Consider the following 24693-nt stretch of genomic DNA (forward strand, 5'->3'; position numbering starts at 1 on the left):
TACTGGTGGACATAAACTTATACTTGTTGTCACTGGAAAGTAAAAAAAAAACCGAGATCTTTCATAGGCACAAGGATAGAAAATTTGCCCTTTAATTACTTTAACAAAAAAAAAAAAAAAAAAAAAAAAAAAAAAAAAAAGATTATGAACCGAAACATTTTTCAAGAATAGTTCGAAAAAATCTTTGTTCTTCAAGTGCGTAAACATCTTACATACATCGAAAAAACCTGCCTGAGAAAGCTGTGCTATTGATCGACAACGCACCTCCTCACACAGCAACAAGCGTGATAAAGTCTTCTGATGGACAAATTTTTTCAAAGTTTCTCCCCCTAAACATTACTGCTCTAATCCAACCCATGGACCAAGGAGTCATTGCAATAACATACCGAACTAAGCTGCTAATGACCAAAATTGAAGAAGGTTATGATCTGAAAGAGTTTTGGAAACAGTACATAATATTGGACAGCATCTACGATATTGCATCTGCATGGGACTCAGTGAAAGTCAACCCTCATAAAATCATGGAGAAAACTCATACCTAATGTTGAAGCCAGCAACAACCTAACCCCTTTGAGTTGTGAGGAAGAGAATGAAGATGTAGACACGCCTACGCCAACTCTTGCCGATATGGTGAAAACAGTTCCGGGTGGTGAGAACGTCGATGCTGAAAACATTAACGAGTGGTTGGAATGTGACGTCAACGAACCTGGCTTCGAACGTTTGACAGATGACGAAACTGTGAAGAAAGCAAGGGGAGAGACCGAGAATGAAGGAGAGCGAAGTGAAGGCGAAGAAGAGCCCACTGTGCAGATGCGGAAGACTCACGAAGCGGCTTTGGAACAAGTCGACGGACTGCTGAGCTATTTGGGAGAACAAGACGACGCGGAGTTGGCCGAGAAACTTACGTTACGAAAAATGAAATCTCGGATCAAGAGAAAATGCTTCCAAAGCAAGAAGCAAACACAAATGACTGATTTCTTCAAAAAGGTGTAGTTTTACAGTTATGCTTTTGTAATTACATAATACATTACAGTATTAAAACAGTACATATGTATTAATTTTTCTGTGTATCCTTGACGCCTCTCGTAAGTGCAAAGTACTTTTCTGTTTTCCTTAACAAAATGCATTTTAGGTTAGTTTTAAGTGATAGACTAAAATATTAAGTTTTAGTTAAACATTTCTTGCTGTTTATTTCACGTTTTATTGTACATGAAACGATTTTTCAAAGTTGGAATGACTTTTTCTCTTTTCCTATACCCGTTTTTAGCTTTTTTCGGATTATCCGCGTTTTTTGTTATTCGCGGCGGCCGCGCCACCCAATTCCGCGGATAATCGGGAGTGTACTGTAACTGTGAAGTATTTAGCGCAAATAAAAATGGGATGGCATTTTTAACTAGGGTAAATTACAAAAGGTGTTTACATATGCAATACTTATAGATTCTGTGTTTAAAATATTAGCATTAGAGCATTAGTATAAGAGATGTATATTTGAGGAAACATTTATGTAAAAGCGATTACTTGTATGCTACAATGCATAAAAACATTAAATTAAAAACATTTTTTAATTAATGAATTAAATTAAATTAATTATTTTAAAAATTAAAAAGAAATGTTGATTTTTGGTCCAAAAGTTTGAATATGGTATGGGTATATTTTATTACATAAAAAATAAACTTCGTTTGGAGAAATTCCAATTACACAAACGTGCGCCTCCTCCTCAAATTTAGGTCTGGTCAATGCCCTGCTGATGGCACAATATTCATACTAATCCGTTCGAGAACAAAGATGTTGTTATCATACTTGATAACAAATTCCTTGATCACAAAATGTCGCCAAGTTCGGGGACGTTTGACGATTTCTCGCCAAATTTGGCTACAAAAATTAGTCGCCCAAATCTTTAACAGCTTTACTTAGCCATTTACCTTATTCGAGTTTTTAGTTCGAATATTGCCGGTGCGTTACATTAATCCAAACGCCATCACCTTGAACTGCCAAAGTCTTTGTCCGGTAGTAAAAGCCGTCTTTTCTCGGAGCCCACCAGCGGCCGAGCGGTAAAGACGCTGAACACTGGTAGTTCGGTCTGAGGTTCGAATCCCGCGAACGGGCTGGCTGCATGGGCGTTTTCGTGGTTTTCCCCATGTGTAACGTGTATACGAGCCAGTTTCCCTTAGAAAGTCCTCCACGAAAGGCATCCCTCCCTTTAGGCAGATAGCCCTCGTGTGCTTTGCCATAATTAAATACACCAAACACCAAACGTCTTTTCTCGGTCATCAGGATGCATCTCTATCTGCCAATATTCAATCTTTAAATCAAGCATCGAAAACCACTTGCTTCCAGAAAGAGTGTCCAAAATATAGTCAATTTTAAGGAAAGGGTAGCAATTTTTCTTCGTAATCTCGTTCAACCTGCGATAGTCAACGCAAAATCTAGTTGAAATATCTTTCCTTTTGACCAGGAAGATGGGAGAAGCTCAAGGGCTTATTGAAGACTCGATAACATTGCTTTTTTTCATGTCTTTTAAAAGTTTTCCTCCTTCTTCCTATTTAGCAATCGGTCGACGCCTTGGATATTACTTGATTGGTGGATGATCCCCTATATAAACTCTATGATGTACCAAACTGGTTCGACCTACATCAGAAGATGAGCAGGAGAAAACGTCTTGAAATTCTTGAATGTCACCTTTCGGCAGCACTCCTTTCTTCATCACATACGTATATATTCTGCAATAACTCCGATATTATGGTCGCCGAAGACATAGATACTGGCGGCGTACTGAATTGTTTAATACAGGTCACTGGAGTACATGCAGCAACCACTTCACCTTTCCGTTTTATCCGATTTTCACTTTAACTCTGACGTTGCCGGCTTTCACCTGGATAACTGCCCTCGATAAGCCGACAACTTCTCAGGCTACTAGTACTCCTTATAGGGTATTACATTTTTTGGGATATTTCATTACACCGTAACGGAAATTTTGGTTTTCGGCTATAGATCCAGGAAGTAAAAATTCGGTTCTCGTTGGTACTGTGATATTGTCTTGAGCTTTGATTTTATGGACAGATTTAATTCCTTCATCATTAATTCAGAATAGGGTTATGTTCTCAGAGGCAGAATACAGTTCGTTATTTTTAAAGTCCAAGGAAAAATTGTGTTTCCTTAGAAAGTATAATTCGAGTACGTAATGGTCTGCAATATCTGCCACACGTGCCGTGTGATGGTAAGCGGCACTTCCAAACGTATAATTAACGTTTAATTTTCCGTCGATGTCGAACTTTACCCTGGACACAGTCTGGAGGGTAACGCAGGGTGGCGTCCAGAGGAGTTTACCTTCAGGTTTTTGAGCGAAATTTTTTTTGGATGATGGTAACATTGGCTCATGTTTCGATGGTCATATTGCAAGGAACTCCCTTTATATGTCCCATAATGAAGAGACCATAACTGCAGCCACTCATTGCAGAAACCTGAAGTGTTTGAAACGGGGCTTCTCATTATCTTATAAATACCGCTCCGCGAGATGGCCACTAATTTGTTTCTTGTGTCCTTGCTGAGAAGCAGTCTTATTTTCCGTGCTCTGGGATCTTCTGCAGTTCCTTCGTACTTTGCCTTCAGCACCACGATTTCAGGGCTTTATGGAATGTTGTTGCCCCTCCTATCCCGTCTCAAGGCACTGACGCATCTGGTTAAATAGTCTAGACGAGTAGTCATTTAATCCACTGGCTGTTGAACTTCAAAAACTATGATTGTGTGGTAGTCTCTAACAGTTGCTTCCTGGGCTGTCTCGGGTTTTAGGGCATACATCAGAGAGCTCTTCAAATCCTTGATATACGTCAAAGGCAAAGCTTTCTGTATTTCAGAATCCCGGATGCCATCGATGAATTACTTCAGGGACAGGATTCGCCTTGTTTATTTCTGGCACTTCGAAAAAGCGAGATGAGAGAGCCTTTCAACGTCCATGGCGAACTCCTGGAGTAAAAGAAAAATATACTTTCAGAAATATAGTTGCAGTTAAAAAAAAGAATTTGCCAAGAAGTCGATTTTTTTATAAAATCGTCTAAAAAATGTGCGAACAGCCTCTGTAGAAGGAAAAGAAGAAATGTTTTCAGTGCAATATTTTCATACCGATAGCAAAGCAAGAACTATTTAGACAGACCCAATTATTTATAAAAACATTCACATTGTAAAGCAATTGTGAATATTAGTTATGAAGGTAACTTGTTTAAGTGCCATCTTGAAGAATTTTGGAACAATACACTGATTCGTATGTGAGCAAATATACGTTTTATTAATATTTCTAAACATTTCAACTTTCTGTTTTCTATGTTATAAATCTAATAAGATTCCATTTCAGCATATACAGTGTAATTATTTACATATAGCTTATTGTTTCTGAAAACATAATTTTTAGAAACATTTATTATTTTCATGTGCGAATTTCATTGACTTCTTAGTACTCTTTTTTATGAAAATTTTGCAGTTTTCATACTAATTTAATGATAATTTTCGTAGTTTTCATACCAATTAATAATGGCAATTTTTTATGAAAATTCAATTTCGTTTATATATAAGTTTAAAAAATAAATTATTAAATCATAAAATAAATAAAAAATAAAAATAAAATAAATTTAAAAAATAAAAATAAAAAATTATAAAAATCTTCATTACAAAAAGAATATATTTTTGACTTTTATTGACTGGCATGTTTCAAATTTCATAGATAATAGTTTCTTATATATTTACGACATTAAATGAAGAGTTAAAAGATAAGAATGGAAATTAAAACAATGTTTTGGTGAATTTTCAAGTTTTTTCGGCATGCTTATTAATGTGTCGAGGAGATTTTGTTTAATATTTTTATCATGAATTCATCATGCTCGACTCATAATATGATTGAAACTAGTATTCAAATGAACTTAAGATACATTTTTAAATATACATTTTTAATATACTTGCTATTATTATCTCTATGGCTAAATGAAAGATATGAACACATAAAAAGTAATTTTATTCTTTTCTTGATTGTAATAAGAAGATAAATGCACTCAATAAAGCGAAGAAAAATTAGTCCCTTTTTTTCTTATATCAGCTTTCTCTTTTATAAAGCTGATGATGGTATTAAATGCTATATGGTTACTCGTGTAACGACAATTAGCTATATATTTACAGTTTTTCTGCTGCGATGCAATAGAAACTGTTATGTTTGTAATAACTTTCAGGTTTATTTCCATAATGTACTTTGAACGTCATGTTTCCAAATCCTGCTAATTTTAAGGCGCACCAGATATCACTTATATTGAGATTAAGACAAGGAACCCATTTATTGCCAATTTTCCAGTTTCCTTCACATTCATATCCTCCTACGATTAATCCACCTTTTCTCTTGAGAAGTTTGTGGATTCTTTTCAGAGCTGTGACATAGCTATAAAAGTCTGGACACGAAGATTCCAGTGTCAATATTGTTATAATCAGATCGTAAGGTGGTTGAATTTCGACAACAGTTAACTCCTCCAGTTTCAGAATCGGATCTGAATGAATATCACATGGCACAACGCACTTCACGCACTTTCGTATTTGTGATTCTAACAACTTTCTTCCTTCTTCCAAATTACTGTAAGAAAAAGTAATATGATTTTAATAAAGTGTTTTAAATTCTCTAATAATTATTAATTGAAATTCTTTACATAAAAAACTAACTTATCGATTAGCTAGCAAAAGCAGAATTTTGATTGACATAAGATAGTCTAATGAGCGTGAAACAAACGTGAAAACTGGAAAAATTTTAACATATCGAGGGTAAAGCGTACGTTATAAAACTTAATTTGATATTAAATTCCAATTAAAATCAAAGAATTAATATTTAAAATTTAAATACAAATAAATTTATTTAGAATCTATTTTACAAGATCTTATATTTTTCCAAATTATTCCTCGTTTTTGGAATTAAAGTACTGCGTTACATATAAAGTAATTCCATAAATTAACATTAATTGAAGCACCAGGTAAGCTTATTCAAATAAAATAAATCAAATTTCCCGCTTTGAAAATTTGATAACTGATTTATTATCCAAGAAGCAATAATTTTTTTTAAACAGCCTTATACTCCAAAACGTAAAGCCGTTTGCAACGTATCACATATTCTCAAGCTGAAAAAGGACTAAATGAGCTGACAGTCACCGAGATCACTTGCGTTTACAGTCAAAGGAATCATTTAGTTAATTTTTAAGGAATGTTAAAAATCTTAGAATAAAAGAGAAATCAAACAAACCTGAAGATTTTCTTACCTCAGAAAAAACCTTGCAATAAATACGGTACCATTGCTGAGCACAGCAGAAGTTGAAAATGTCAAAATAAGGGGGAATTGATGAAACTGTGATACTTTTCCTTAGTTGAAATTATTCCTTGGCGATCGCACTAAAAATTCAAGTGAAAGCAAAACCTTTGGACAGCAGTACTGTGAGGAGCATTTCATTTGAGCACACAAGAAAAAATGATTGGTTTATTTATTTAATTACTGCAAAGCACTCAAGGGATATCTGCCTAAGGGGAGGAATGCTTCCGTGGAAGAGATTTTAAAAGCAACTGGATCGTATATACGTTACACTTTGAGAGAACCACAAAAACGTCCATGCAGCCACCCGTTCCCTGGGATTCGAGTACATATTGTAATAGTACCAATAACTGAAGATAAATGGTGCCCATTGGGATTGTCAAAAAAAAAAAAAAATGGCGGAAAGGCGTTTAAACGTACTATGGAAGAAATTAGATAAAAGCAAAAAACCATGGCAAAAAACCATGGATGAATGTCTCTCTGTTAATCACACGGAAAGAATTAGAGATAATGAGTGTTCTAATATAAAATATTATACCCCCACCAGACCAGTTTTCATCCTGAATGTACATCAGCTCTCCTCCGCTTCGTTTGATTCGTCTTCTAAATCAAGTTATGGGATTTCTCTTAATTCTGTATTGCTGAATGGAGCCACGAAATTGAAGTTGTAGTTTGAAATAGAATGCAGTTACAAAGCATTGGTTTTAGAAAAATGTTGCAGCCCCTCCTCTTCGAAATTAAATTCTAGTTACAGTATTCTCACAAAACACTACAATCATTAGGAGGAGGTCGTCAGGATAGGGTTAATTCTAGTTTGAATATGAAGGCTAACGATATAATTTGAAGTCCAAGCAGCACAATAATCGTTAAAACGCTCTGATCAGTTTATGAAAACTGGATAAAGGAGGGAACTTACAATGATCTTATATAGCATAAATAATTTTTTAAATCTTGTGGATATCATAAAAATAAATAATTAGTGAAAAGCATTTTAAATTGAAGGGAAAAAATGTATAAGGCTAGCAAAAGAAATTCCTTTTCCATATCATTAATCATTTTGAAATTATTTAATATTCCTCCTTGGAATAACTAGTATAATACTTCATGCTTGTATAGCTGAGAACATGTGAAATAGATCTACCTTTTGCCATTATTTTTGTGCTTTTTGAAAATATATTATCCCCAAACACATGACAGACAAGCGATCAAGACCACAGGGTTGTTGCACTGGCAGCTGATCTGCGCATTGTTATAAAACAGCATCAGAAGTTGCTTGCGTGTGCTCTTTAACGATCTGTTGCAGATTTTTTACATATGTAAATAGTTTTAGCAAAATTCTATGTGAATTGTTGTACCCCTTGCATAATGCAACATTGAATGACCGCAGAAATGGGAAGATTCGCCGGAAAAAAAGGAATACAGGAATAAGTCAATTTAACATAAAGGTAAATGGCAATGCCAAGCTGTCCATGGTTTTGGCGACTAATTTTTAATTTTACCCCGAAATTTGTCGTGAAGTTGTCAAAAGTTGCCAAAGTGTGGTTACATTTTGGTCCGATCAATGTATAAGTGTAACTGATCCTATACATATCTAACTGTAACGGTATCCGGCCTTATGTAACTGTAACTGTGTAAGCCTTCCAGCAATTTTGAGAAACCGAAGATACTGGAAACTTCTCGTCGGCCGGGGAAAAGTTACATGCACTGATGTTTGTGAAAAATCCAACAACACCGTGAAGGAATTGTGGGAAATTAATGGGATTTATTACACTTAGTAGTAACATATAAATAAACATTCAAATTTACAAAACAAAAACAAACAAACAACCCTCCCCCCCACAAAAAAAAAAAAAAAAAAAAAAAAAAAAAAAAAAAAACGAAACGCACGCCGGAAATCAATACTTTGTGTGTTCGCCATGCTGAGTGTGTGTTGAGACCCTGTATTCGTTGTGGTATTGAATCATACAGGTTCTGAATGTAATCCGGGGAATGACATTCCATATGGCTTCGACTTGACTTCAAAGTTCAGTCTTAGTGTGTACACCACCAGCTGTACGAACGAGCCGCTGACCGATGAAATCCCAGATATGCTCAATGGGCAACATATCCGGGGAATAAGCATACCATGGAAGAAACGAAACCTTTTGTGCCCTAAAGAAGGCTTCCGCAGTCTAATAAACATGTGTATGGACAACACAGAAACAGCGTCCTGCTGAAATACAGTGTCCGGAGTGCGTCGAATAATAGGGAGGACTTCTGGCTCCAAAACTTCACTTATGTAGCGATCATTGTTGAGGTTGTCCAGAATCTGCCCTAGATGGCATCGACAATCATATCCGATAGCTCGCCACACCATGATGCCAAGCGTTTGTGCGGTGTGACGCTGCATAACACACTCCAAGAGCAGATGTTCCCCTCTGCAATGTCTGACACGTACTCTTCCATCATTGTACTCCAGATTGTAGCGAGATTCATTGCAGAAAACAAGTTATTACCACACGGTACGCCATTTACTGTGTTGCCTTGCCCATTGAAGTCGGAGGCATCTGTGATTCAGAGACAGAGGAATCCTGCATAGAGGAAACCTTGCACGCAGTTCATACTGCAGCAGACGGCAACGAACGTGAAGCTGGATAACACAACACTTCTAGGCTTGTTACAACATTCTTCTAACACACGAGAGGTCGCTGTACGATCCGTCACAGTTATACGGATGAAATGTCTGCCGTCCCGTGTCGTTGTGCTATTGCTTGCCTCATTGCCAGGATTTCGCCCTGTTTGGTTCTTCTCTGTCTATTTTTTCCACACACGCATCGCTGTTGTGGCATAACGCTGCGTGCGGGCTGCTATTGCTCGATACAAAAGTCCACCCTCTTGCATACCGAAGATGCGGCCTCGTTCGAACTCCGTTAGTTGTTGTTATCGCACCCACCGCTGTTGACGAGGCATATTGCCCACTAATTAAACGTTCACCGCAGACAGGACGATAAGCAGATTTTAACGCAACTTTACAGTCCTTTATATACATGAAACAAGCAGCCTGTTCTTATTCCACGCATATGCAATCGCTTTGTAATTCTAATCATTTGCCTGTCTTACCTCACTTTACATTTTCTGAAAGTTTGGTTCAATTTGCATAATTCCTTCATGGTGTTGCAATTTTCACAGTCATTAGTATAAGACCGGAGTGAGCATCAGTTTACTTCAGTTTGAGTTCAGAGTTTAGCTCAAAGTATTAAGAGTACTGCGAGTTTACGCATTGATGTTTTTTATGTTGTCTCCTTTCTAATGTCCTTTTTAGTTTGAAGTGGCAATTATTGATTGTGCTCTATTGTGCTAAGAAAAGCTATACGAATACTTTTGTGAAAGGTTCCACAAATATAAAAGTCTTTCTTTTGGAAAAATAAATTTTATCAAGCTATTCAATTCCTTATGAATCCGTACGCACGTAACAGATTTGTTGCGTGAGGATTCATTTCCATACCACTTCACTCTATAAGTTTAAACTTAGGATTACTGCATCAGTGTGTTTTACTTCGCATTATTTCGCATATTCTAAAAATGCATTTATGAAGATGAAACATAAACATAGCACCAACAGTTACATTTTCTTGTAAATTCTATCATGAGAAAATTGAAATTTCTTATGATCTACTCACAGAATCTCTAAGTTAAGTGAACAGGTTAGTGCCAGCTAGCCCTTTCTCGCCTAGAGCAGATGAAACCCAAAAATCTCCTTCCATTCCTACGATAACCCGACCACACTCGAACAGCGCACGGTTTCAAAAGAGGCAAAATGGTGTTCCTTTCAATGCTTTCGAATTTTAGGTAAATATACTTATAAGTGTTAATGTATGTTATAAAATGTTAAAAGACTAGCCTTGTCCCTCTAATCCATCGTCAACATACCAGTACCTGAAAGCTAATGATGGCTATAGGGAAACTGGAGAAGGATATGAAAGTCGCATATTCCAAACGTGTGTCGAGATTTCAAAATAGTATGGAACGGTAGACTTCAAATTTTAACTACTAAGGAAAGCAATAAAAATATAATTTTTGTAACTCTTACCAATTGCAGAAAAGTAAATGTTACAAAAGAATTGAAAATACATCGACGTTGCCCGCACTGTAAAAAATGAAAGGAGATCATTATTTTTTTTTTTTTAGAATTTTAGTCAAAACATCTGCTCAATATTATTTTAGGTCGGAATAATAGTAGAAATGAGAAATATCATTTTAATAAGTATTTTAGAAATTATTTCAGTTTAGTTTTGTGAACCAAATGTATTAAAAATAATTTCAGATTTTGGTTTTGATTCGTGGAGCCTTTAAAGGAACAGCATGAAACACTGAAGCTCCTCAAAGACGTGTTTCAAGAGGCAATCTAAAGAAACACAGGCTTAAAATAAGCAGTGATTGTACAAATCGAGCAGAGATGGTATAAAGAAGTAACATTTATATGGATCTCTTCACTTCAGGGTCAAATGAAAAGTGCCGTAGATTTATATGTTTGTATGTTGGTATTTTACTTTAGAACAGTAAAACATGTTCGAGTAATTAGAGTGAAAAGTTTCTTTTCTAAAATTTGTAAACGACGTTTATTAAAAGTGAGCATAAGATCAATTTTTGAATAAACTAAATTGTAACTTTTCAGTTTAAATTACAAGAATTATTATGGTTCAGAGTTAAAATAAATTGTAACAGATTATGTAGTAGTTGTACTAGAATATGGCATTTGCAGATGAACATGAAAATTATAATTTTTATTTTTATTCCTACTACGAACACTTGGAATTTTCAATATACTTCAATACAAATTTACAAATAGTAATGAAAAGAAAACTTACTCTTCATATCCCTCAAGTTCAGCAACGATATTAAGAAAGAAGCTGAAGTCAAGATTTACTTCTTTTCTGTGCCAGCGTTTTAATTTTTCACAGCTATCTGGAATCAGTTGGCCTTGGACAATATTTGTAAAACAAGCACTCGCAGATGCAATGTAATGAACAGCAGCTGAATTTCCAATTTCCAAAATTCTCCTACCATTAAAGTTTTCTGAAATTAAAGAAATAATGGCTTTATAATTACAGTTTAGATAAGAACAGCGATACGAGCGATATGTAAATTTGAGTAGTAAAATAAATATTCTAAAGTAAACCTTATAATCTGTTTTTATCTTATAAGGCAATAATTATCCATCACTCAGAGAGATAAAGTGTTCCCAGCAACTGATTTCTGATTTAAAAATAAGAATAGAAAATTTAATACAGAGTCAGATGATGACAACAAAAGAGTGAGACGAAATATTCATTGCCGATGAATATTAAATTGTTTCATGTATAGAACCATAAATAACTAAGGAAGAAAAGTAAATTGTAAAGCATAATATTGTCTTCTCTCTTTTTTCCCTTTCTTTGAGATAACATTTCTGATTACAAAAAGTTTATTGGTGACTAATAAGAAAAATAATTTGTCATCTATTTCAAGGAACTTGTCAATGGCTTTTAAAATTAGAAAAAAAGTGTTATCTATTTCTTATACAGTAAGGAAATATATATATATATATATATATATATATATATATATATATATATATATATATATATATATATATATATATATATTAAAAAAAAAAAAAAAAAAAAAAAGACTGCTTTTTTTCTTCAGTCATCAATGGATTTAAAATTTATATAATTTTTATATAATTTTATTAGTCTACCAGTTTTAGAGTTCAATAAGCCTCCCAACAGGTATAGTGATTGCCATGGCCGAAGGGTCCGAGTGTGAATCCCGTAGAAGGCATGGATGCTTGTAAATGTATAGTGTTGATGCGGCATGGCGGCACTCTAAATATGCAGCGAGCCGAAAGTCCTCTCGTACGTTTGGTGGAAGAGAAGAGGGGTGGGAGACCCTCGGGCCCATCCCCGACGGTTGGCTCTTCATCAAAATTTGGGGGCGGAACTGAGCTAAATTGCACTGTCACCGATAAGGTGCTCAAGGCTGTTGCCAACTACATGCGTAACTTGCGCTCCTTGCTAGGAATTTCGAGGGCTTGAGCTGACTATAGGTCAGACAAATGTAGCATAAGTAGCAACAAAAACAAAAGAACTTAATAAGAAAAATTAAAAGAGTAATAATATTTTACATTTATTTTATTTGAGTTGCTTGTTTTTTTAACCCATATTGATAACTTAAATGGTATGAATATGTGTGTGAGTGTGCGTAGTACTCATTGTCTATAAATCTTAATACTTTTTAAATTTTTCGAAACTGAACAGTATTCATTAGAACCTACTTTAAGTAACTGAATATTGAATTACATATTTAGTGCAGTATGAAATGACATTGAATACTGAAAAGTGGAACCGGAAATTAATATTAGTTTATTTCATTAAGTTAAACTGACTACTGAAATTTAAGATTCACTTGGCCTTTTTAAATAGTTTTAATTAACAAAACACAATTAAGATAAAACATTACAATTAAGGGCGCTATAATTACACATTTAAGTTACAAAGTAAAATCTCGGGGTTAGTTCATGACTCCCGCATATCGGCTGAAGGCTATTATCTTTTTTGGCCGGTGTTTCTTCCGGCGGTGGCGCTCATTGAGCAGTGGGGTTACAAAAAGAGTTAATACCAACGAGATATATACTGGTAGAGAGCTTATTGCAACCACCAACCAGTTCCAACATTAGTGTCACGTGACTGCTGGTCAAATTCCGAAAGTCAGGAAATACTTTACATTCATTTCTATGGGACGAAAGACGCCTGCTCTCCTTGGTCACATAAAATTTAAGAAAAAATGGGTTATCCGCTGCAGCGCTTATGGATGTAAAGAAAGTTTTGTAAAAGGGGGATCTGTAACCTTTCATAGCTAAGTTAAAACTACATGATTTATTATTTTATTTCCAGTATTTTTGTCATTTTACTATCTCTGTTGAATTGGTTGGAAAGTTTCAGCCATATTGTATAAGAAAGTTGCAGCTGTATATGACATTTTCAGCATGTATTAATAGCATCAAAATGTAATAAATACTTTCTTTCTTTCCACCGACAGCGAGGCAGCCGGTCCACTGGGTAGTTAGCATATCGGCCAGGTAGCCCCACTGACGGAAATAACTTGAACAAAAGACATACTTATAAATATATATTGTGCTCAAGACGACTCCTGGGGGCAGTGCAAACAAATGCTGGACGAAGACGATAGTGCATGATGGAAGAAGGGTGCATTGCGGGCGTGAAGAACAATTCCAGTTACATATTTACAGAGTAATTTATAGGTGGTTACAAATACTAAAAGTAATAAGAAGTAAAATACTAGAAAGTAAAACAATACATAAAATAAAAAAAAAGGCAAAACAGTGGAAACAATACATAAAATAAGGCAAAATACATAATTCAAGGTTTACAGTTCAAGGAGATAAATATATACAGGGAATAAGAAAAGCCGAATAAGCTAACTTAAGATAAAATTAGTTCACTACAGGTACAGTGCATACAGGGGCTGTGCTGGTGACGAGGATGGTGGCTGAGAATTACTCCAGCCTGTCTGAGATTTTGCGTGCAATGTTTATGCAATCGCATATGCGTTTCAATGCATTGCGATTTTTTGAAGTAGATTCGGCCCATGCATGGATGTGGTTTGCTACTGGTTGCCTAAGATGATATTTGGCGGTCTCTCTGCAAGCGAACAGATAGTGGTCTGGATCTCCTACCATCCCGCATGAGCAATGCTCGTTTTCGCGTCGTATGAAGCGATGCAGGTAAGTCATGAAGGGACCATGTCCTGTTAGATAATGAGTGAAGTGAGACGAGCCAGATTTTAGAAGCCGGCAGACTTTTGGAAAAAATCTGTAAACTCTTCTGCCGGTGGTTTCTGTCTCCCACAGATGTTGCCAATGTTTGAGTAATTCTCTCTCGAGCTCAGCTTTTAAGAACGAACCCGGGAGAGGCACATCAAGTGTGCGAACGTGGGCTTCAGTTGCTGCTCTTTTGGCTATTGCATCTGCAATTTCATTACCCAGTATTCCAGTGTGGGCAGGTACCCACTGGAGTTCAGACCTATAGTATTTAGGTGTTCTTAGTAAGAGTTTTTGTATGGCCCTGACGAGTGGATTTTTACTACATGTGCCTTGGATTGCCTGGAGGCTAGAGGCTGAGTCTGAATATATAATGGAATAGTTATTTTCCAGTGCGTAGACAAGTACAGCTTTTAATGCAATCAGTTCAGCCTGAAAAACTGAGTTCTGGTGCTTAAGCTTTCTTTCCCAGGTCTTTAAGATCTGGTTCCCAAGTAGAACACAGTATCTGCTACCGGTGCCACATTCTCCTTTGGAACCATCGGTGTAGATTGCAGTGGCGTTGAACCACGTTGGTGACCTGCAGTTAATCGAGATATTGAATTCGGCCGGGTGGCAAGGTGGCTCGGGAATGCTTTGCATAGTCAGTATAAACATAAGTCCTGTCCCATAAAGTTATTGTCTCTTTGAGTCGGAGCACTCGCACTATTGCACTCTCGCGCTGAGCTAAGAGATGCAGAGGCGGTAGTCCTGAAATCACGTTTAGAGCATTAGTGGGCGAGGTTTTATATCCTCGGGTAATGCTCAGGAGGAATGGTCTTTGTGCTGAGCGTAGCAGATTCTCCATTTTAGTAGTGATCGTTATGCCCCACATGGAGGCCCCATATAGTGCAATACGTTCAGCAACTACAGAGTACCACGTCTTAAGCATCCTCGAAGAAACTCCCCATGTTGGTGCTGCTGTTCTGAGCATGGAATAAAATATCCTGTGAAGTCGTGCCTTGACCTCCTTTAAATGTGGCATTCAAGTCAATGTGTCGTCAATTATAACTCCAAGGTACCTCAAGTTTCTGACTATTTTAATATTTTCCCCATGAAGGTTGATGCACGGGGTTCTTCGATGGCGCTTACCTGAACAGATAAGCATACCTTGGGTTTTTGAGTTGGCAATAGTTAACTTATGGTCATTGGCCCATTTGGCCATCTTGTCCATTGCTTGTTGCGCCCTAGTCTCATATGCGTTGCGGCTGTGCCCTTTGGTTACCAGCAAAAGGTCATCGGCATAAGCCAGTATTTCCGTGTGAGGATCTGTGTTAAAGAGAGTCAGCGCTGTGTCCGCTACAAGATTCCAGAGCAGTGGACCCAGACAGGATCCTTGAGGACAGCCTCTATTGGTGGAACGTGAGTGCACTCCTGCGTCCGTAGTGGCTTGTAAGCGGCGATCACTTAGGTAGCTGTAAATAAGGTCAAAGAGAATCTTAGGGCTACCCATGTCCTGTAATCTCTTCAGTACATCGGGCCACCACAACGAGTCGAAAGCGCCCTGTATGTCAACAGAGATAATGAGACTATGTTGGTTATTTATTCTGTTATTTGCTATTAATTTTCGTAGGTGCTGCAGCGCGTGATCCACCGATCTGCCAGAAATGAAGCCGTATTGTTTGTTATTTATGCTTTGTCCAGACAGGATATAGTGTTTAAGTCTTTGAAGGACGACTCTTTCTAGTACTTTACCCAAGGCAGGAAGAAGGCAAATAGGCCGGTAAGACGTTGGTACATTAGGGTCTTTTTTCGCTTTGAGGAAGAGCACCACCTCACCAAGTTTCGTGCCGGCTGGGAAATATCTGTTGCGCCAACACGCAGTAATGTAGGCATGCAGTAACTCCGGATGCGTACTGTTAATGGCTTGCAGAATGCCATTATCTATCCCATCAGGACCTGGTGCTTTATTGGTGTTTAAGGCTTTAACAATGTCGCTCATTTCTTTAGCGTTTGGCAGTGGTTCAAAATCTGCTTTCTTGGTATTGTAATATTGCTCAACACTGGCTCTGATATTTCTTTGTGCGGGATTATCTGTGTCTGCGTTATCAGGTCTAAAGATATTGTCCAGAATGTGCGCAACTACTTCTGTGCTAGTTGCTGCTCCGTGGCTTATTGTGGCAGTAAGATTAGTAGGTGTAAACATCTTGACATGTGCAATACGGAAGACAGTTCCGAACTTATTCGCAGTGTTGGTACAGTACTCTTTCCAGGATGAAAACTTCGCTTTTGCAATCTGTCTTTTGTAAGCAGCTCTCTGCTTTCGAAAAATTAGCGAGTGTGTCTCTCTTTCTAAGGGATCTATGCATGTTTGCATTTTGCGCCTTAGGGCACGGACTTTTCTGCGTTCAGCAGTCAGCGTGGTGCTCCACCAAGGAGTGCATTTCGGGTCTGCGTAATGTTTCCTTTTCAAGACTTTTTCGCACACTGAGAGCAGTGTTTGCATAAGATCTTCATGCATGGCGTCGATGTCTTTACTACTGTTGCAATTGTTACATTGTGCCACGAGACTTTCAATATGGGTTGAGAGTGCATCTTTAAATTTGTTCAGGTTTATATACTTCGTTTTCCATCTGTTCTTTATTATAAATTGGTGCTCCGAATCTATTATGAACTCAATGTAGCGATGGTCACTGAACGAGGGAGTTTCGCTAACCTTCCAATTGTGAATATTATTAAGAATACCAGTGGTGGCTAAAGTGATATCAGGCCACCCTTGAGCCCTGGTAGTCCAGTATGTAGGTTGGTTGGTTGGTAACGGAGGACGGGGACGCCTGATGTCTAACAGAGGTAAACTGGCATATGTCTCGCGCCCTCCACTAACAAGAAAAAACTCCCTGGGGCCTCAAGAGGCCGCATAGGGAGCTTTTTAGGATGTTAACAAGAGCATTTACATGGCCATACAGGGGCAGATTGCATTAGTTTTACCGTTTTGACATTTGTTGTTGCAATTTGCTATGGTAATTTTGCACATTCACAATAAAATTCAAATAAAAATACAAATTAAATATACAGATACAAAAATACAGTTACAAAATAATAGGATTAAAATACAGGCTCATAGGAAAAAAATTAAAATAAAATAAATAAATAAATAAATAAAAATAAAAAATTAAGTATTATGCATATACAGAAGAGGAAATGTTAAATACATTTGATTGTACATTATTTGAAAGGTGTCTGTAATAGGGACTTATGTAAGTTTTAGGAGTAGACTTATGTGTCTGAGAATGTGGAACTGCATGCTGACTTAGTTAGTGTATCATGCCTTGAGAGTTTTGGTTAATGAGGAGAGCACAAATCTTGGCCCATTCTCTTGAGCTTGTTAACAACTTTGCAAATTGTATTTACTGCCGGTTTGTGCTTTATAAGGAAGCGGTGATAAGCTTCACTATTGTTGATGGGAAGAGGGAGGTGATTTCCTGCTGTCAGATGGCATTCAAAAACATAGTGGTCTGGGGAGCCTTCCGCTCCGCAGGCGCATATGTCCGTGGTTGTTATGCCATGTCTATTGAAGTAGGTCGGGAATGGGCCGTGTCCCGTAATATAAGCCGTAAGAGAAGAAGCAACTGCAATGTTGCGTTCAGTGCTGACTTTCGGGAGGTAGCTGTATGTACGTCTTCCAGTTGTGCAGTGCGTCCAGTCTTCCTGCCAAAGATTTAGGCCTTGACCCCGTAATAGCCCTTTGAGGTAGGAAGGAGGGGCTGGGATTGTGATTTTTTAGCTTCTGGATCAGTGGCTGCTTGCTTGGCCAGGCTATCAGCTGCTTCATTTCCCTCATTTTCTGCATGTGCCTTGATCCATGTTAAGGAGAGATGTTTCTGCGGGTTGCGCTGCAAAAGTTGTTGTAATTTGATGATCAAGGGCGAGGTGTGGTTGTGATTATCTAGTGCTAGAAGCGTTGACATACTGTCAGTGAAAATTTTCGCCCGTTCTATATTATTATTGAAAATGTAATCTACCGCGGTTATAATTGCCTGCACCTCCGCCTGGAACACACTGTTGTTTAAGTCAAGGCGTCCTTTCCATACATGGATGATTCTTCCTTTGTCATAGTGTGCAAAGGCGCTGCCTACTCCGTCTTCCTGCTTACAACCGTCGGTGTATATTTGCGTATCCCTTGAAACTCGCGTCATTGACAGTGGCTGTATCCGTGAGATGTTAATTCTTATTCCTGTGCCTTTACGTGCAGGATGAGTGTGAAGAGTGTTACCTGGGCTTTGAAATTGCAGAGGGCTGTATGTTATGTTGCCAAATGTTGCATCTTTGCGGAGGTATATGAGGGGGTGTAGACTGCCTCTTGTTCTGCGCGTATGTGGAGTGGAATGAGCCCTGCAAGGACTGTCGCTGAGCTGGTGACTGTGATGCGGTACGCTTTACAGAGATTCAGGGCGAATGGTCGTTGAAGAGATGTTTGATCTTTCGTCCTCCCATCGGTTGGGCCCATACGGCAGCAGCATACAAGACTATTTTTTTCAGCTACCGCATGGTAGAGGATCTTCTGAATATGATGATTCTGACCCCAGTTTTTACCTTGGAAGGCGCGCGCCTTTCTGGCTATAGCTGATGTTTTGTTCTTTAGTTCTTGGATGTGAGGGATCCAGGTTAGTTTTTTATCCCAGATTACACCTAGGTATTTTAGCGTTTGGACAATCTTTATGTTGGCTCCTTGTAGTTTAATGCAGGGGCGGCGCGTTGGATTCGTGCCTGCTTTGGGTATTATTATTGCTGATGACTTTGCGGTAGAGATTGTAGGCTTTAAGTTGCTGCAGATATTGGCGAGGAGGGAGCAGACTTCGGTGCGGTTTTTCTCGAGCTCCGCACGAGTGCGACCTTTGACAAGAAGAGCTGCGTCGTCTGCGTAGGCGATGACACTTGTATGTCGTGGCCAGTTTGCATCCAGTACAGCGTTGAATGTTAAATTCCAGAGAATCGGTCCAGCACAAGAGCCTTGGGGACATCCTCTTTCTTGCACTTCGAAGGTAGTGTCGTTGTTGATGGCTATGAGAAGACTACGATTCTCTAGATAACTACTAAAAACGCTGAAGAGGTTGGATGGACCCTGTGCGTCTCGGAGGGCCTGTCTTATCGCTGGCCACCAGAGTGTGTCAAACGCACTCTGGAGGTCAATGGATATGAAAGATGTATGGAAACCTGTGGTGCTATTGCGTTGAATTGTTTCACGAATTTTGCAGAGGGCATGCGTAGTGGACAGACCAGTGTGAAAGCCATACTGCCTGGGGCTGAGATGATTGTTGCTATGGAGATGATATTTTAGTCTGTTAACAATTAATTTCTCGTAAATTTTGCCCAGGGTTGGCAAAAGGCTTATTGGGCGAAAAGAGCGCGGTCTTGCGGGCTTTTATTCTTTTTCAGGAATAGGACAACTTGTCCTTTCTTGAATGCCTGCGGGAATATTTGGTTGTCAAACAGTTGGTTAAAGAATTTGTAAAAGAAGGAGGGGCGTGCTTTGTAGGCAACTTTGATGATGCTATAGTCCAGGCCGTCCGGACCGGGGGCCTTTTTCAGGGGTAGGTATTGGAAAATTTGCTTGACTTCCTTGTCACTAAATGGTATATCATGTGGAGTCGGTGGGATGGTGGTATTCATGCGAACAATTTTCTGTGCTGGCGTATCTTCATCCGCGTTGTCTGTGGGGAAGACTTCGTTGAGGATTGTGGTGGCTGTATTTTGTACTGGATTGTCGTTGCTTGTATTTGATGGCTGCATGAAGATTTGAGCTGGCTGGTATATTTTAGTTGAGGCTAGCTTGTGGAGGATTCCATACGGATTGCTGTTTTCGGTGCAAAATTTCCTCCAACTAGTAATTTTGGCAGCTAGTATGTTGTTTTTGTTTAACTCTTTGCGGAATGTCGCCAATAGTTGGATTTTCCTGTTTTCATTGGTGGTGGAACGTATGCGGCGTCTGATAGCTCTGCATTTTTGTCGTTGTTGTCTGAGCTCTTTCGTCCACCACTTGACTCCTTGTATTTTCTTCGCTGCGCGTGTGGGGAGTAGTTCACTACAGGCTGCTTTAAGGTTTTCAAGTAGTCGGTCTGTGAAAATCTCCATGCCTTCTGGGCTGTTGTGAAGCGCAAGGTTGTTTTCCTCATTACTTAAGATTCGTGTGAAGGAGCGACTGAGGGGGCGGATCTTGTTGCCTGGAAGCCTGTACCTACGTAGGACTGTGATTTTCGTGTCACAGTTTATGAGAAATTGAAGGTATTTGTGATCGGAGCAGCTCTCATCATCGACCACAGTCCAGTCCTGCACTAGGTTTGCGATGCTGCTTGAACAGAGGGTGAGATCTGGCCAGCCCATATGATAGGTATTATCAAATGTAGGTGGGGAATCGGGTGTATTTAATAGATGAATGTCATTGGCTGCCAGAAAGTTCTCAAGCTCCTGTCCCTTCGTCGTAGTACCTGCATATCCCCATATGGTGTTATGCGCATTAAAATCACCACTAAGAAGCAGAGGGGTTGAAGGGCATCGTTGTATGGTGTCAAGAATGTATGAGGTGGTGCCAGTGATACTGTCCGTTGGGGAAGAGTAAATTGAAGCTATTATGTACTGTGCGTTAGTGAATGCTAGTAAGATGGCAAGGAAGTCTCGTTCTTTCTTGATGACTAGTGGAGACCAGGATGGGTTGGTGCATGCTATTGCGGCTCTGGGGGATTGTTCGTTAGTTTCTGCTTTACGCTGATAGACTTTCCACGATATGGGAAGGCTTGCTACTTGACCCTCTCTACAATAAGGTTCCTGTATCAGGAGTAGATCTGCATCGTGGGATGTTACATGAGTGACTGCTTGAGATGTCGCTGCCTGCGCTCTTTGTAGATTAATCTGGACGCATTTTATGGGGCTAAATGTTACTTGGTTGTTGTGGTCTGTAGGCATAGATTGATGGATGTCCGCAGTGCTATTACTCGTAGGTTGTGCTGCGTTTGATTCTTTCAACGTACCTGCTGTAGGTGGGACAGGAGATGTCATAGGCGGGGTGGGCGCAGGATATTTTGTTATTACTTCTGTAGTTATAGTCTGCACAGTTGATGCAGGTGGCCATCCCGGATTTGCAGTTCTTGACGTTGTGGATTCCGGAGCAGTACGCACAGTAGACTTTGTTCTTGCAGTCTTGCTGCGTGTGCCCGAATTCCTGGCACTGGAAGCATCGTATGGTGTTGAAGAATTCAGCAATTCGGTGCACTCTCCAGCCAAGATACAATCTGGGGTATTGCATGATGCGGTGGAAGGCTGATGGCTGACATTCCAGCACCCATTTGACGCCATTTGCTTTATCTTTTAGCCGGTATAAGACTTTTGTAGTGCTGCTGGTAAGGTTTTATTCAGAGCCTAGTGCCCGTTCAATGTCCTCCTTGGTGACGTCTAGTTTTACGTCGTGGATTGCGACTCTAGGTAGTCTGACTGCTGGCAGTTTTGTTTTGGCAAATTGTTTGCCTTGCGTGCTTTCTAGTGTCTTTGTGAGGTGGGTGAGATACTCTTTGGTGGCGCAGTCAACAGCAATCCCCTCCTTCTGGATATTTCTAACTGAGTGTATTTTTACACCTAGTGATGGGAGAGGGAATTTGGCGTTCAGGTGTTTCTTTAGTACTTTCCTTGTGGCGTTCGAGTCTTCTTTTGGGTAAATAAGAAGAGTGTGTTTCGTAGAATGTGATGCCACTTGCGCGTAGGAACGCTCGATAACCGGAGCTGCTGCTGGGTGTATTGTTGGTTGAGGTGGAGAGTAGGAGAGTCCTGAATCAGTATTAACACCTGTGTTGGTTTTAGCTGGAGGTGGAGTGGCAGCAGGTCCTCTGGTGGCTAGAGTCCGGAAGGCCTCTAAAATGGCCAATAGTTTCTTTCTTTGCTCTGTCGGTAACAGGTACTTGTTACGTTTTGTACTGGTGCCAATGTCTTTGGCTTTCTCGTAGAGTGTATTAATCTTTTGTTCGTAATTAAGACTTTCAGTTACTACGATGGTTGCTGCGTCGAATTTGCAAAGGCGCACTGACGCTTCTGCATCAGGCATAGTGCTGGTTTGTGCTGGAAGGAATATGGGTGATGATGAAGTTGAGTATAGCAATCAAGGGGTATTTTGGTGTATTTACCAGTGTAGAAATGCCGCTAGATAAGTTGCATGTAAGTTGTATGAGTATACATAAGCACTGGTCATACACTGTTCAATCAGGATAGTGGGAATACTCTGCTCAATCTGGGAAAGTGACAAGTAATGCAAGTAATACTCTGCTCAGTCAAATATGACAGGTAACACACTGCTCAATTAAAACAGTAGCAGTAGAGCTGTACAATTTTTAATTAGTAAAGATCAATTAAAAGTCTATGAGCCGTATAATAAAGGTATAGAACATGATATCACACAGAATACAAGCACTGAAACTATTCTCTGTATAAAAATTAATCAATCAAATTATTATTATTAGCTAGAAGTATATAACACAAAATATCAGCATAAATACTTAATTAGCTAAATTATTGTAAGCCAGAATTATATAATTATGCAACACATTAGGGGGAAAACTTGATTAATTAAATTTTTGTAAGCTAGAAATACATTACACAAGATACTAGCACTTACTGATATACAAACACTCACAGATATAAGTATGGTTAAATGTATAAAACAGGAAAATATACAAGATACGATCACTGAATCAAATATGACTGAATTAAATATGACAAATACTCTGCTCAATCAAATATGACAGGTAACACACTGCTCAATCAAATATGACAGGTAACACACTGCTCAATCAAATATGACAGGTAACACACTGCTCAATTAATAAAGTAGCAGTAGCGCTGTACACTGCTTAATTAGTAAAGATCAATGAATAAGTCTATGGGCCGCATAATAAAGGTATAGAACATGATATCACACAGAATACAAGCGCTGAAACTATTCTCTGTATAAAAACTAAATCAATTAAATTATTATTATTAGTTAGAAGTATATAACATAAAATATCAGCATAAATACTTAATTAGTTAAATTATTGTAAGCCATAATTATATAATTATACAACGCACATTATGAGAAAAAAACTTAATTAATTAATTATTATTATTTAAGCTAGAAATATATTACACCAGATACTAGCACTTACTGATATATAAACACTCACAAATGTGAGTATAGTTAAATGTATAAAACAGGAAAATATACAAGATACGATCACTGAAACGAATCCTTGCAAAACTGCTAATATTTAGGAGGGTGGTATACAGGATTAAGGAATGAATACGCAACTAATTTACCAGCTCCTAATTGAACGCACAAACTCATAAGTTTTAAGCAGCTATTATTACCCTGATGCTAATTAGGTGACTGCTATTGTGTAAATGTGATGCAATCTTAATTATTGCTCGTAGGATTATCGGATATTTTGTTTACCGGATAATTAAAACAATCCTACCTTGATTGCAGGGCTTCTTCTGCGCTTCCTTTGTTCTCTATGAAGTAAACACAATAATATTTATTAAGCACTAATAGTGCTAAGTACTACGCACACACGCTGTAGAACACTGTATTCGCACAACACTATCATTGTATCACTAAATAGCTCACACTACTACGTTAATTGTTGGTTTCAGCTGAGAAAACCGAAGTTTAAAGAACTAGCGAGAAAAGTTATAGAAAACGTACAATTCGGCGGACTTTTCCAAATTCTGAGTCTTAAGTTCCTGATTCGTACTGCTACGTCACACTGCTATGTGGATTGCTCTTTTCAGCTGGGAAATCCTTGGTCGTTTATCTTCTATGTATTTCATCTGTTGAATTAGGTAATCCAAAAGCGAAGGCACAACACAATTAGAACAGATCACTATAACGCACTAATGAGCACTACACTGTAAGAACTGATGTCAACACACTCACCATGATACACACTACGCTGTGAGAACTGATGTAACACACTAAGCTAAATAATTAAGCTTAAAAAAAAAAAAAAAAAAAAAAAAAAAAGTCGTAATTTGCGAACCACTAGTCAGAATTTCATCAGATAAAGAAACTTGGATCCGTCTCGATGAGCAGAGATCAAAGATGCTAACCCTCTCTTGGTACACTAATTAGTTCTACTATTAACACTGTGTATAAAAACGCCCACTTCTCTATTTTTGAAGCATTCTTTGCGGTCACTCCGTAGCGAATTCCGTTGGGGAGGGGGAGACGAGTGCAACGGCCTTTTGCTCAAGGTCAGAGTTCACAATCGCATTCCACACCGTGTGTAAAATCAGAAATTTAATAATATTAAATTCCCTAATTAATAGAACGACTTGAGCTTGGTCTTAAAATGCTCCTGGAAAGCTTACACATTCGATGGTAAAAGTTACTTGAAGATCCAATGAGCGGCGGCTCATATAGAACTGTGGAAAGTTGTAGCTTGCGTAATTACAATACTTTTGCCATTTCAGAGTTTTGAACAATCTGAAAATTCATAAATCATTTTCTATAAATCTCTCTATCACAAATTTGGTATCTTTGTAATCCTTAGATCTTCCTCTTAACGAT

General features: G+C 38.3%; 1 protein-coding gene across 1 annotated transcript in view; it reads right to left on the reverse strand.

Annotated features, from left to right (window-relative positions):
• Positions 1–4985: 4985 nt before the first annotated feature.
• Positions 4986–24693, reverse strand: part of LOC118205359 (nicotinamide N-methyltransferase-like) — a 31175-nt gene continuing 11467 nt past the window's right edge. Inside the window, exons 2-3 of the mRNA XM_085811093.1 lie at positions 11173–11380; positions 4986–5605 (exon numbers count right to left, since the gene is read on the reverse strand). Coding sequence (XP_085667219.1) covers positions 5158–5605; positions 11173–11380 — 656 coding nt within the window. The 3' untranslated portion in view covers positions 4986–5157. The remainder of the gene's footprint in view (positions 5606–11172; positions 11381–24693) is intronic.

Source organism: Stegodyphus dumicola, chromosome 2 (assembly GCF_044657685.1).
Source record: "Stegodyphus dumicola isolate Sdum_Otavi_A_Nest chromosome 2, ASM4465768v1".
Taxonomy (NCBI): Eukaryota; Metazoa; Arthropoda; class Arachnida; order Araneae; family Eresidae; genus Stegodyphus; species Stegodyphus dumicola.